Consider the following 14,875-nt stretch of genomic DNA (forward strand, 5'->3'; position numbering starts at 1 on the left):
ATTCTATGCTGCAAGTGCATGAGCGATTGACTGTCATCTCACACCTGTTTGTACCAGAAAGACTCAATGATTAAATAGGAGCAAAATCAGTTTTGATCATCACTAAAATCTTTCAAAATTTCCTACCACACATTACATACTTTCGTTCATTCCACTGTGGAGAGGAAACAATTTTAACAATATGTTCAGCCTCTTCTAAGTCCTTTCCCAAATATATCCCTGCTCCATTTATTTATATAGAAGCTGGAAGCTTGTGCATTACGTGAGATTTGCTGAGGCTGATCATGTGACTGTCAAGAGGGAGACTCCTATGTGGGCAACACAGACCTCAAGGACGAACTAGGTAAGGCTAAAATCTAGAGTAGACATGAGAGTGATCGAAAAAGTGGATAGGATTGGAGAACAACAATCTAAGATCAACTACTGCATGGCTGCAGACAAGCAAGAGGAGCCGTCCTGCTCCAACTGTAGACATGATCAATGAAAGCAAGAAATACAAAGTAATTGTAGTGATCACTGACCCAAAGGTTAAAGGTGACGAGATCAGATGAGATTAAGTATTACACACTGGTAATGGTAAAGCATGGATCAATTGGAGAGTTCGGTTGAATGTGGAAGAATCGATTGCCTTTTTTGTGAATATTTTGGATGCTGTGAAGAGATGTCTCATTGTCTCATTGTGATAAGAGGCTGCATGAGCATACAAGAACATGTCATTGGTTAGAAAATGGTTAAAGTGAGGTTCATCAAGGCATATTTGTAGATGTTAAGATTCCTCCTCAGCGATGGGTTGAAATCTAAATGACACTATAGCAACTATTCCTTCTCTGCTTGAGACCTGGCATTCCTGTTGACCATTGTCAAGACAATTACAGACATGGCAGTTTTTGTCTGAACTGCAAATTCTGATTCATTCTTTGCAAGATGAATAAGGATTGTGCAATGAGATGCCTGAGCCTTGCGTTAGTAAAAGATCCTAAACCATCCTCCTCATTATACGTTTATTAAACCTACTAGTTATCTTTATATATTCTTTCTGCTATTTCCTATATATTTTCTTTCCTTACAGTGATCGGCTGGTCAATCTGCTGACTTGGTTGACATATGTATTGCAATTGTGTGGATCGATTCCAGTGCTGTTGATTATTTACAGGTCGGCATCACGAATAGCTGGAATATTTCAGCGTGCGGCATAAAACTAAACTCACTTTCTTTACAGATGAAACAAAATACCACTATCTGAAGGAGATGAAAGAGATGTAATAAATAACAGAATCTCCATATTAGACAAGTTGTCTACACCCATGAGCAACAAGAAAGAGAAAATCACACTCTCTGTTACAGGCTACGTCAACAAGAAGTGTATTCAGGCGAGGTATTAGAAGAGACTAAAAACTTGTTTCCAGTCACTTCCACTCCATGGTCTAAAGAGCAAGACAGTACATAATCAAAAGAATCAAAAGAATCAGAGAGTGGATGATGTGAGCTAGGGTGAGCTTACATACTCACCTAGTAAAAAGTACAGGAGGTAAAAATACTTCATTTGATGGAGAGTCTCTGTGACACATCTCATCAACATAGATGCCACCTCACTGCGGACTTGGAAAAACTTCTCCCTCTGAAAAGATAGATCATTTAACAAGATGAATAAGGATAATTATGTCATGTAAATCAACCTCTTGGTTATACATGAGAATCCAGGGTACCTGCACAATCAGTTTGTAACATGGTAAACATGATCTGATCTGGTCTGTCGGTAGTTATAGTATGTTTACATGTTGAAGGGGAGACAATTCTCACCTGGATGATGGGAAACTGTAGGTAGTTGAGCTGATACAGGTAAAATTGGCAGCAGAAATACAGCCCTGTGTACATCCCATACAAAACAAACATCACATGGCATTCGTTCAGGTAGACAATGTCACTGAAAATATACAAAAAAACATCAGAACATAAAAAATCAAGTTACACTGCATAAAAAAATTAAATGTTTCTTTGGGCACATTTTTCAAGTATGACCAATGTTTTATGCAAGCTGGAAATCAACAAATTTGCTAACCACCTGGTTTACTTGGTTGCAGATGTCATCTCATCATTGCTGCTTCTCTGTAGAGGCCAGGAGTAGGGTCTGACAATGCTCTGGTCAAGTGTCCATAGAAGCTAAATGTATGAGGATAGACTGAGCCATCTATCACTTGTTGACTCATGAACATGAATGATTCACTTTGAACCAGAGAGAATCACGACCAATCAGGTGTCCACAGCAGTTCCACAGTCAGTGCTATTTTGATTCCTCAGTTTCATTCAGCATTGCTGGTGTCATGCCCATCAAGCAGTGTGAAAAAAATAATGCTGGTCCTGTGCTCCCTGGCTACTAAAAATTCATCAGCGCCACTAAATGATAACTTTGCAGTGGTCTTGGTGGCCATTGAGTTTTGTTTTGATAATTCAGTAAATCTTCGGATGTTTATTTGGACCAGCTATCTACAAAAAGGACAACTTAATATAGTCCACTCACTGGTCCTGTGGTCTACTGGGAATTTTGAGAGGTTTCTTTCCCTGGCAAGTTCCATCATCCATATTCCAAATATTTCCTGAACTTTGACATATGAATCTTCCAAAATGTTCAAAGCCAAACACTGATTAAAGGTGTACTCTCACCTTTCATATTCAGCATACTTGACGAATCCTGAGAATCTGTTGCCTGCATACATGGAAGAGCAGCATGATATGACAAAGCCAACGGCCATGTACACTGAAATGTGCACCAGACGCGCGGGTGTCAGCAGCCATGCAACCTTCCTCAGTCGGATGTCAGTAACATTTGGAACCACTGAAAAAGTAATGGATGACTACAGGCAAGCATTCTCACTAAGACTTTGTATCACTCAGATGATGGCAATACCAGATAAAACTAAAGCAGCTAATACATACAATAAGAAACATTGGCCTCCATGAGATATTGTAACATTTGTGTATTGGTAACAACTGATTCAAGTGAAACAGCCATGGAGGACTAAATACAACCTGTGTTAAATCTGCATCCACATGTTTAACCCACTTATGCATACCATCCCTCATTGATGACAGGTACTGCAAAAAAGTATATCTCTTCTACTTTTAAAGATAGAAATATGCAGTAGAGATGTACATGAAGATGAGTAATTGTTTAGTGGGTGAACCATTCACATTGCTTGTAGAGTTTAAGTTCTTTAAAGGTCACATGCAACCAAAACATCAAACAATTAAAACACATTTTTCGCTTATTTGTGACATATAATATACATTGCTGCTTTTAAAAAGACAAATAAACACAATTATAAGCGTACAATCGCGATTCAAAAGTGCAATATTTTGTACTTGGGTTTACTTCCCCAGAAATGAAGTCCTCGGGAGACCGAACCCAGTCATAGCGGATGGATATGCACTCAAGTGTAACAGCGGTTTTTGATTGGCTGTTTTATTTGCTGATATGCTGAGGGTTCATTGTGTGTACAGAAAGATGATCTGTTTCATGGGCATTTTAGAAGTAAAGCCAGTCACAAGAAAGTAAGATTCTTTATGGACAACAACTTCTTTTTGTGTACTTGATGCGTCGTTTCAGTATGGATTCATATACTGTTGTCAAACAAAATCATATATACTAAAATACGTCGTTATCCATGAAGAATGTATATACATGTAGAGATGTTGGGTTTGGAAAATACATGTTCTCTGAATTTGCGCTCGATCCAATCAAAAATCATGTCAAACTACTGGTAAACTACTGCGTGCTGTTTATCACTTTTTGATAAATAGTCCAATAAACTTTAACACTGAATACCATGCTGATTTATTCTTTCATAATTTCATCATCATGATTGTCATTAAGAGCAGGGCAAGTGGAAAATTAGTCAAGACAAGTTATTTTCTTGAAGTAGCAAGTGGCTTTTAAAAATAACTGTGAACCCAAGGTTTCAGATGCAATATGTTTCTGATCAATGCGTCGGAATTTATGTCGAAAATCACCGGTAGATTGTGGAGGACCTGTGCACAGCTGTTTGCTATTTCTGGCTCTGTATGTGAGTAAAATAAGTATGGTAATCTTAATCACTGCACTTAATACAATGCAAAGCAAAAACAACTGACATGGTAAACAATCTTGTTTTGTGATGATATTTACTAGCAAATTTACTGTCTTGACTGACAAAGTTGTCTTCTTCTTCCTTTTGTCAATCCAAACCAGTTTCATCATTCTCTCGCTTTACATAACAAATACATACCTAAAGCAGTTTCTTGACCGTTATCTAGTTTCATTTTTGTGTTTTGTATTAATTTACGGCATAGTCCATAGGTTTACTTATCTAGGTAAAGACTAGATAAGCCCAGATCTAAGGAAGTTCCCTATGCTGCTGCCGTTGCAGCATGGAAAGCTAAGAAAGGAGACATTTATTTCACAAGTTTTCAGCCAAGGCTTGGTAAGAAAACTCATTAAGCATTGTTGTGATGGTATGAGCATTGCAGTAAGAACATATCTTTACTTAATATGTGATCAGCTTGGCTTCAGGTTCCCCTCTTTTAGAACAGCTAAGAATGATGCACCCCACAATCCCAGAATCCTGGATGCAAAACTTCATTTTTGAAATAAGGCAAAGACGAATGTAAATACATGTAATTGATCATTAAATACGTGTACTTGAAAGATGATAATAATGAGGACTACATAAGGCCTGATTGGCATGGAGTGTTTGTTGGTGACACGTTTCATACAGACAAAGATACTGTGAGTGTGTGCGCCTTTATATAGAGAACAATCTTGGTGGTGGTGTTGTTTGTGACAGGGTGTTTCCGTACTGTGACGTCATGACATCACAGATGTTTCTCGTTGGGGAGATGCCAGTTGTTTGGCATTGTTTTGCTCTGCTTATTTCAGACTCATTAATAGGAAACTGGTAGGTCTGAAGTTCGAGAGTGTGATAATTCTAATATTAAAAATTGCTGTGGAAACATAATTTTGTGAAACATTGTTGTCAGATATTATTATCCAACAAAAAAATGATGTGTAAACAGTACAATGGTATTGTGTATGAGACTGAGTGAATAAAGACATTATTTTGGTATAAAACATGATTTGTTTTTAGTAAAAAACTATATATGGTCTCTCTAAATAGGACAGTCGGGGTGACAAGTTATTGGAGTGATAAGCAGGAAAAAAACCCACTGATAGTGAGAAAGGTAAACTATATAATTTAATAAACTCATGATGGATGAGAATAACAAAGAGGAGCATGCAAAGTTCCTGAACTGATTAGGGTTGGCACATTGTCACTACAACACACAGATTGGTGGCTAGTCACTCACAATGCTAACTAGGTCATTGTGAGTAGTATACCAGTGTTAATGAATGGTGTTTCACAGTAACAGGACATTGGGTCCTGTAAGCTTCAGGTGTCTGTCTGACCCACTGGAAATTCACAGGACCCACAGAATAAAATTAAACACACATTTTCAGATTTAACATTTCTCATTATTGGCATTGAAATTATTAACATTATAAACATAAATTTATAAACAGTGAACAAGTGTGGCATGCCACATATAACAACTTCAGACACAGTTATTGTGATGTATTCAGTCAGACACTGGGGACAGCAGGTTGGTTACTTCTGTCTGACCGTTGGCAAATCTGCCAGATTTGTCAGAGGGTCAGACACTATTTGTGTACACTGGTATACCCGTTCTAAAGCTGTCTCCATGTGTGGCTCCCGGTTGGATTGTCTGGTACTTTCGGAAGTTTTAATCCAGTTCATTAGATGTGGGATGAATCCTGGTTCCCCAGAGTGGATGCGGTCTGGCACAACTTCCCTATTCTGTTGTTGATAGATGGCCAAGGGCTTGGTGATCAATCAGTGGATTGGGACCAATTGGTAAAGGGTGGATCGACGTAACTCCTACATATGCTAGCGGTCCAACGGCATCATCTTTCAAATGGTGATGAGTATCATGAGTGGTGGCTTGATCATGTTTGTGTAAGTTCTCAGGTTTAACAGTAGGAGTGGCAGTGGCAGGACCTTGTTCTTCCCCCAAATTAACCGTCTTGACGTTGGATCCATGGATCCGTCGGATGTGAACCCATCAGTCATCTTTACGGCTTTATGTTTTAGCACAGATGCAGCTAACGTTTCGTGTCTGCTTTTCAGATGCCTTGTTACGTCGTCTTTCTTGGTAAATTTTGGGTATCGAACTTTACACATATGACTGGTGAGTGGCATTCATGTTCCACAATGTGAAATGACACGGGATAATTATTACATCATAGAGTATAAGGTAACAGCAAGCAGCGTGTCTGTTGTTTGTGGTAATGGTTACCTAGGGGCGTCAGAGGATCTCTAGCATCACATAGTTGTTAAAGTGGCAGACATGGGGTCGGTCTCTGTGGGAGGACTATTGACTGCTGTGATAGTCCACAAAGATCGTGGCTGATATTATCAAAAGTATAACAATAGAAGACAGAAAGGATAGCTTGCAAATGCTGTAAGAAACAATACCTTGGTGAAACTCAAAGATCTTTCAGAATTTGATTAATAGAACACTATACTGATATCACTCACTAGTGAGACAAACCTGTTGCACTTCACTTTGATTCGGAACAAAGTTTATCAAATGAAGCTGATGAAGTTCCCAGTGAGTTTCTGTATCATTCACATTGCTGAATCTTTGCACAGTTTTCTTGATCAGTGACCACTTGGTATTGAAATTAATACTTGCATAAATGAATAATCTTAGCTTTGTGTAATCTTTATATAAAAATTAGTTGAGCTGTTTGTATTGCTTGATTTGACCAGTATCATTTAACAAACTGTTGAGGGAAATCATTTTTTAAAATTCACAGACCTAGAGGCCTATATCTGATAAAGAAAGAATTTAGTAGTTGAAAATCAATTGTCCTTGTGCATTGTTTGAAAAAATTTTTTTTTATTAAAATCTAAATATTTTAGATATTTAAATACTTACCTTACAATAAGTCTTTTGCATATTACCTCAAGCTTCGCTAGTAGAGATCAGACAGACGTTGATTCGCCATTCCCTGAATGGCTACCTCGTATAATCTACGGATGTAGTCACGGAAGTGATGTGATCTCCCTACTCGTGGGAACGCGAGCCATCCCAAAATTCACTTTTACTGGCAGCAGGAAAGAAAGGTCCGAAGAGTCCAAAGTGGGGAGGAGCATCCAGCGTTGGGAGGGAGTCACCGCCCTATGGTAAGGTAAGTATTTAAATACCTAAAATATTTAGATTTTAATAAATTTTTAACTTACCTTACCATAGGTCTTATGCATATGGCTTCGACAGAGAGGATGGTGGTGTGGACTCCGGAGGACCTTCAGGAGACCCGGGAGACCAATGCCAACGTCACAGGGCAAACCTGGAAACAGGACAAAGGATAACCCAAGGGACCTCCAAAGAGAAACCGACGCACCCAGAGGGTTAGGTTAATCTTAAGACCAAAGGTAAGAACAACATAATTACCTAATGGGTGGAAGGCCGGGTGAGTTGCTGTGCAACCACCAAAGGGCCAAGAGACTGAAGCCCCTCCATGTCCTCGACCGCCAAGTCCCTCAGGTAGTGTGAGGCAAAAACAGTGGACGACTTCCAAAAACAACCCTCCATAATCTGTGGCACCGTACAGTTCCTGTGGAGGGCCATAGTGGACGCCAGAGCTCTAATTTCATGGGGGTTGTTCGCCGTCAGATGGGGGAGTTTCTTGGCATCGTACGCCGCCAGGATAGTCGCACGAAGCCACAAAGCAATAGTGTTTCTATTTACTGCCCCCTTGCAAGATGAAGAAAAAGGGATAAACAGTCTTTTCCGGAAATGTCTCTTCAAGGCAGACCTCTGGATGTAACATCTAAGGGCCCTGACTGGACACAGGAACTCCTCCTCCGTATCATGTCATCCGAGGATGGTCGATAAAGGCGGGATGGAGAACCATCTATCTGGTTGACCGGGAAGCTGATTCTTGGCAATGAAGTCCCACAGCAAACCCAAGTGGACTCGGCCATGCCTAGCTTGTTCAAAACGCACTTGTGTGACATCCAGGGCATGAATCTCACTAACTCTAGCTGCCGTAGCTAGGGCAAGTAAGAAAACCGTCTTCCTGGACAACAGCTCGAAAGAAGCATCCTCTAGGGGCTCATATGGGGGGCATCTCAAGTGTTGCAAAACGACATTCAGATCCCAAGCTGGAGGGTGGAACTTGACCTTCTGGTCCTCCAACTTGAACGCCTTCAGCAGGGCAACCAATTCTGGAACTTTAGAAATCAGACGATCCGTCTTGACCGCCAAGACGGAGTTCAATGCTGACAAGTAGGTACCCAACGTACTCCCTTTGAGATACTTGGAATTACGTAGAAACATCAAAAAATTCGCCACAAACTGTGGGGAGGCTGTCATGGGATCCTGTGATCTCTGAGCACAAAAGTTTTCAAATGAGCGCCACTTGTCATCATAGAGGGATCTGGTGGATGTCCGATGAGCTCGGGCTATGGCATTCGCCACACGCGAGGAATAGCCTTTCGCCCTTAATGCCTTCTGTAAATGGTCCAGCCGTGCAGATGGAATCTCAGCGGATCTGGATGGAGTTGTTGGCTGTGAGGATGACGAAGAAGGTGTGGCCAATCTGGAATCTGAACCGGATCTCCGCTGACGAGGCGTCGCAGATCGGGGAACCACGGTCTGGCTGGCCACCAGGGCGCGACCAAAAGCAGTCTCAGGTTCTGTGTCTGCTTGATCTTACCAATCACTTCCGGGAGAAGAACGGGTGGTGGAAAAGCGTACGCGTCTAGACCCTCCCACGACAGAGATAGAGCGTTGACTGCCCAAGCCTGTGGATCCGGTACGGCAGACACGTAAGTTGGTAGCTGATGGTTGAAGCTGGCGGTGAAGAGGTCCACCAGGGGTCTCCCGTGGAGAAGGCAAATCTGACAAAACATGTCTGGATGAAGCATCCATTCCGTCGGTGAAGGTCTGCCTGGACGCGACAACGCGTCTGCCAGAATATTCTTGCAGCCGGGTATGTGCTGTACCCTGACTGTGATCCCGTTGCTGTCTAGCAGATCTGCTAACACGAACATCTGGTCTGGGAGTTGCTTGGACCTGGTCGTGCCCTGATTCCGGATAACCCAGACAACTGTGGAGTTGTCCGACGCCACCAGGAGCTTGGTGTTGGACAAAATCGGTAGCCAGTGGCGAACTGCTAGAGTGACGGCTTGCAATTCCAGGTTGTTGATGTGCCACAACCTTTCGGCGTCGGACCACAGCCCTGAGGTCGTCCGCCCGGCCAGATGGGCGCCCCACCCTAGCAGGGACGCATCCTTGAACAACTCGTGGTCGTGACTGGAGCCACCACCGGAGAGATCCTCCACCATGTGGAGGCAGAAGAACCTGTGACTTGAGGTCGTTCATCTGGATGAATGGTGACAGAAACCTCTGTAAGGGCCGTAGCATAAGGCGCCCTCTGAGAGTAAGATCCTGCGCCGATGTCAAAAGACCCAACAGAGACTGCCACTCTCTGAGGGTCATGGGTTGAGAGAGACCTCGATCCGCAAACGCCAGAATCTTCTACCACCGATCTGGAGGGACCCTGACAAGATTGTCCTTCGTTAGAAATAATCCCCCGATGAAGGTCAGTTCTTGAGTTGGTTCCAGATGAGACTTGTTGGTGTTGACCATCCAACCCAGTTGATGCAGCAGACGGGTGGAGAAGTCCAACTGTTTGCGTAGCAGTAGAGGACTGCCGTGGTTGAGATGTATGGATCGAAGTCTACTCCCCTTAGATGTAGAAACCTGGTAACCGGAAGCGTGATGCGTGTGAAAAGCCAAGGGGCCGTAGAAATTCCAAATGGAAGCACCCTCCACTGGTAATGTATTCCGTTGAAGACGAACCTCAGGTACTTCCTGTGACGCGGATGTATGGGAACATGTAGGTACGCGTCCTGTAGGTCCAGACTGGCTAGCCAAGCCCCGGGAGACAATTTGGCTTGAATCTGCTCTAGGGACGTCATCTGGAAATGAGGAAGGTCGGCCAGATACTGTCTGTTGAAGACCGCCATGTTGTGAATCATGCGCATCTTGTCGGAATCTTTCTTTGGCACCAGGAAGATGGGTGAGTAGAACCCCGGGGAGTGGTGGGGTTCCAGCACTGTCTCTATGGCTCTCTTGGATAACAGGATGTCGATATTGGACTCTAGGAGAGCTAGTTGGTGTTGAGGATATATCCACGACTGGGGAGTAGATGTCAGCGGCGGAGTCTCGACCAATGGCAGTTTGTAGCCGGACTTCAGAATCTTGCTTACAAACGGATCCTCTAGGAATGACCAGTTGGGCCAGAAGATCCCTAGTCTCCCACCTACTGGAGTCGGATGGACAGGTACGACTGGGGGTGGGAGGTCCCAGTCGTAGACATCCACGGCTTCAGCGACCAGAGTAGGGGCGCTTGCCTCTGTCTCGCCCTAGCGTCGAGGGGGTGTCCCGGCTGCGCTCCTGGGGCTTCTGCTGAGCATCATTATCCTTGGTGCGGCCACGTTCCCTCCCAAAGGAGGAGCGAATGGATTCCCTCCTGGGAACATAGCGCTTCTTCCCACTTCCTCTGGTTCTGCCACGAAAGGCAGAACCAAGCGCCTCAAAGGTAGACAGCGCGACTTCAGTGTTCGTTAATTCCGCGTGCGACTTGTAAACATCTGGAATCTTGTCGGCGAACAGAAACTTGGAAGTGAAGGGAGCCCGAAGTAATTGTCGCTTAAATTCCTCCTGCCAATTACATGCATCCAGGAAGCCGGAGCGGCGAACCGAAGTAGTCATAGCCAGCGCTGCACGTAAGTGACCGAGTAAGTCATGAAGAACTTTGCCCTGCCACTGGAAGATCGTCGTGAGATGATCCACCCTGGAGGCGTTGTCCTCTGCTAGGTCTGCTGCAGCCGCTGAAGTAGCCGAGGCTAACGCCGAAATAGCTCTGGGTCGTCCTGTAAAGAACCTAATGAAGAAGCTGGGGAAGACATTCTCCTCTTCCGCTGAGTAAACCTCTTCCTACGGACAGCTAAAAAGGTCTTGAAATCCGCCACTCAAAGACTTGTACAATGCTGACAGCAGCTGTCAAGGGAACAGGTCTGTGATGCACAATCCGGACACCAGGGGTGGGGATCCTTGGCTGACTTCTGCCCCTTGCAGATAGTACAAAACTGCCGAGTCATGCACAGTTAACTGCAACAGATAAAAACATACCCGAAGCGTGAAATAAACATTAACACTAGAGGGTTGAAACGAAAAACACCCGTACAGAAAAAATGCAGCAAGAGCGCACCCCCAACCTAAAGTGGGTACGCCTGTAAGCTCGCGACAGCGACGGCCAGCAACCAGCATGGCTACCTGCAAAACATGCCACATGGGACAAAAAACACATGAAAAAAGGCAAAAACCGGGAGGAAATACCATACAAAATAGCAGAACAGATGGAGGAAGTATCCCTGACGGAATAAAGAACCTCCAAGCCCGCCATGACACCTCACAAACGACACAGGAAAACCCACATCGAAGTGAGAAAAAAGGAAACATTTACAACACGAGGTAGCAAGGTAAGTGAAGTTAAATTCAATTTAACTAACCACACACCTTGGGAAACAACACACACCTACCTGTTGAACGACAACTTTATTCAACACAATAGGAAAACTCCGAGTGAAACAAACACGTCTGATCAGAAGAATGCTAGAAGTAAAAGTGAATTTGGGGATGGCTCGCGTTTCCGCGAGTAGGGAGATCATGTCACTTCCGTGACTACATCCGTAGATTATACGAGGTAGCCATTCAGGGAATGGCGAATCAACGTCTGTCTGATCTCTACTAGCGAAGCTTGAGGTAATATGCATAAGACCTATGGTAAGGTAAGTTAAAAATTTAATAATATGGAGAGTCAACCTGATGCCCAAATACATGTGTAGGGGGAACCTTGCTCTATCATGCAAATGGGATATAACGATACGATGATCATTCAAGCCGCAGAGTTTGACCTCCAATCCCATAGTGACCTCTTTGACAAGTGTAGGTTTCTCAAGAACAGTTCCAACCAACATCACAGATTGTATCGAGACAAATTTGCACTGGATCAATAGTGTGTAAATGAGTTTCAAATTTGAGTTACCTCCCTTGTCCATCAGTTACACCTTACAGACAAGTAGACGACAACCACCTCACACTATCTGAAAACATGCCAATAAACATGTTCCACCGAACTGCACAAGCACAACCAAACTAACTAATCTGGCAGTAAATATTTGAAGGTGCAGATGAAACTATCAGTACCTGAGTATGTAGATGCCGACAGCCATGCAAGGCCTCCATTAGCTGCGATGATGATGCCCACAGTGGATATGAAGTAAACAGACAGCATGGCAGAGAAAGTGTCTGAAAGTAGAGAATCAGGTCCAATATCAAGTGAGTTTGTCAGCTGTAACAGCCTGTTTGTAAGGGGTTTGAGAGGTTCAATGACCAATGCTTCACATGATCTTTCTAGGCAAATTTTGTGCTGCCTGTTGAATGTATTATTTACAGGAGTGGACTAGCTCCTTACCATATTTGGTTAACTGGTAGGAGTTCAACCTGTTATCCGCTTCCATAACTCTGTTGCCAGAGCACTCCAGGGAACCAGAAGTGACATAATGTGATCAGCATTTTCAGTTGGTTTTTATGTAAAGTGTGCAACGGACTTGTCTTTTTGCAGATTTCTTGATGTCAACAAAGACATGCAGAAATTTGTATTGCCATCAATTGCTCCCAGGGGTTGAATGATGGTGTCACCATGCACAGACTTCCACCAGACCCTGCAGTTCCTGCTAAACGGGTTATGTTTGTGAGTGCGAAATGAGTGTTGTGGAAGCGTGTAGTATTTAATAAATTGGATGGCGTGAACCCTACTTCCAAGATAGCAAATGCTATTTAGATTTGTTTTCATCAAGTTAACAAATCAAAACTACTTACTGGTTGTAGTAAATGATTGATGACCAAAAGGATTTGGCATGAAACAACTTGTAACATAAAGATTACTTCCTTGGAAGCGAGGTTATGGTCGAAGTGACAATGATGTTGTAAAAAGTATATTGACACATATATTTGCTTCCAAGAGTGAAATTGTTATGTTATAAGCAATGCCATTTAAATACATATTTTACCACCAGTAGAAAGTTGTTTTGATTGTGTAACTCTATAAAAACAAACCTAAATAGTATTTATTCTCGGACTGGCGGATGTTCAAGAAAGGATGGCATCATTTATGAGACTAAAGTAAGTTTGAGAATCAGTTCGATTATGGTTTGTTTTCATCTGGTTAGAAAATCAGAACTACTTTCTGCTCATAGTTAAATATGCATTTGAATCATGACCAAAAGGATTTTGCAGGACTCAGCTTTTGACAGAATCGTCTATGAAAACAAGTTGTAACTGAGAAGCTAGGCAAAACAGGTGACAATATTAAATGATGGTAGACTGTGAAAACAAAAAGCTTTCATTGTTCAGAACAATTTTCATGATTCCAAGTTTAGAGAAACCTGTAAACAGAATATTTTACTCCTGGAAATGTACCCGAATTCTACAGCAATCCACACAGGCATATCTCATATTACCACACTGAGACACGAGTCTCTGTTTGGTTAAAATTTCATTCGTTGGAGAGAATTGTGCACTGTTAGTGATAAAATATCAAAACGGGTAGTTTTAAGGACGAGGTTACACATATAATGCCAATAAATTATTTGTTCCCCCAAAGAGTATATGTGACCTTTAACCTACCTGTTATCCATGTGAGTGGGTGTAGTAGATTGAGCTGTGCAGTGAAGGCATATACAACAGTGAGTACTGGTAGAGACAGGAGATACCATGTCATGCTGGCTGCTGTCCTCCACACATACACCTGGAGACAGGAGGAACCATTTAAAAATAACTTCCAGATTCCACAACCTAGTTAAAACGTTTTGCTCAAACAGAAACTGAATATGTTTTCCACAGTTACTACGTTGGCATTTGGTAAGAATTCCGCCTGTATCCCCCTAACTCTTAACAATTAGCAAAACATTCTTTGAGAAGCAATTTTAGAAGAAGATGTCTTTCAGAATGTTCAATGATCTATAAATGAAACATTATAAAACTAAAACTAATCCTTATAAGAAGACGAATATATATTCAGGTGATATGATGACTAGACTTAATTTAGTGGGAGTGGGGGACACAGGCAGGAGCCTTTCTCACCATGGCATGCAGATGATGGAACTTTCATTTGTATTCTGCATGTAGATTTCATCACATTTGTAATCTTGACTAAAACATGCCCCTGCAACCTATTGGCTGATAATATGCATGCTAATCCACAGATTCGGGGAACTATTCAGTTCTAATAATTATTAGTTATTGCCAAACTCGATTGCTAACGACATATTCTATACTAGAACCCCTCATGACGTCAGTAAAGTCAGTGTCAATGGGAAAGTGTCAATACTAGCCGCGTGGGTAGAGATAGCATTACGATGTCATCCCCGTGCTGTGTTAGGGTGATCGAATATAGCACATGGAGAAACGATCTGAATTATCGTGATTACGATGCAATGCTTCATGGTTTACAAAATGATAATACCTCCTTCAAATACCAGATGTCAATAGAGTCCATAATTTCTAGCTAATATTATGGCACGTTAGTTAAAGTTGAAAGGTACTGATCACCCCGTCTGTGTCACGTTTTTCGTTTTGAAGGGAGCGCCATCGGGAGTTTTAAAAATAATTTAAAGCTGAAAGAAAACGGAAAAAACATTAGAAGACGTCCATTATTAAAAGCCACAATGCTCATCACCATTCC

At 42.4% G+C, this 14,875-nt stretch overlaps 1 protein-coding gene across 2 annotated transcripts in view; it reads right to left on the minus strand.

The window, feature by feature from the left end:
* LOC137290343 (nucleoporin NDC1-like) overlaps positions 1-14,810 on the minus strand; it is a 32,515-nt gene extending 17,705 nt beyond the window's left edge. Inside the window, exons 1-6 of one of the 2 annotated variants that reach the window (XR_010957205.1) lie at positions 14,657-14,809; positions 13,819-13,939; positions 12,337-12,438; positions 2,662-2,833; positions 1,801-1,924; positions 1,510-1,618 (exon numbers count right to left, since the gene is read on the minus strand). Coding sequence is in view for 1 of the 2 variants with exons in the window: in XM_067821194.1 (XP_067677295.1) it covers positions 1,510-1,618; positions 1,801-1,924; positions 2,662-2,833; positions 12,337-12,438; positions 13,819-13,939; positions 14,657-14,689 (661 nt within the window). In the remaining variant the exon portion in view is untranslated. Of the gene's footprint in view, positions 1-1,509; positions 1,619-1,800; positions 1,925-2,661; positions 2,834-12,336; positions 12,439-13,818; positions 13,940-14,656 lie in introns of both variants that reach the window. The other variant, XM_067821194.1, reaches the window with a different exon arrangement.
* Between the last annotated feature and the right edge of the window lie 65 nt (positions 14,811-14,875).

Source organism: Haliotis asinina, chromosome 7 (assembly GCF_037392515.1).
Source record: "Haliotis asinina isolate JCU_RB_2024 chromosome 7, JCU_Hal_asi_v2, whole genome shotgun sequence".
NCBI classification, from domain to species: domain Eukaryota; kingdom Metazoa; phylum Mollusca; class Gastropoda; order Lepetellida; family Haliotidae; genus Haliotis; species Haliotis asinina.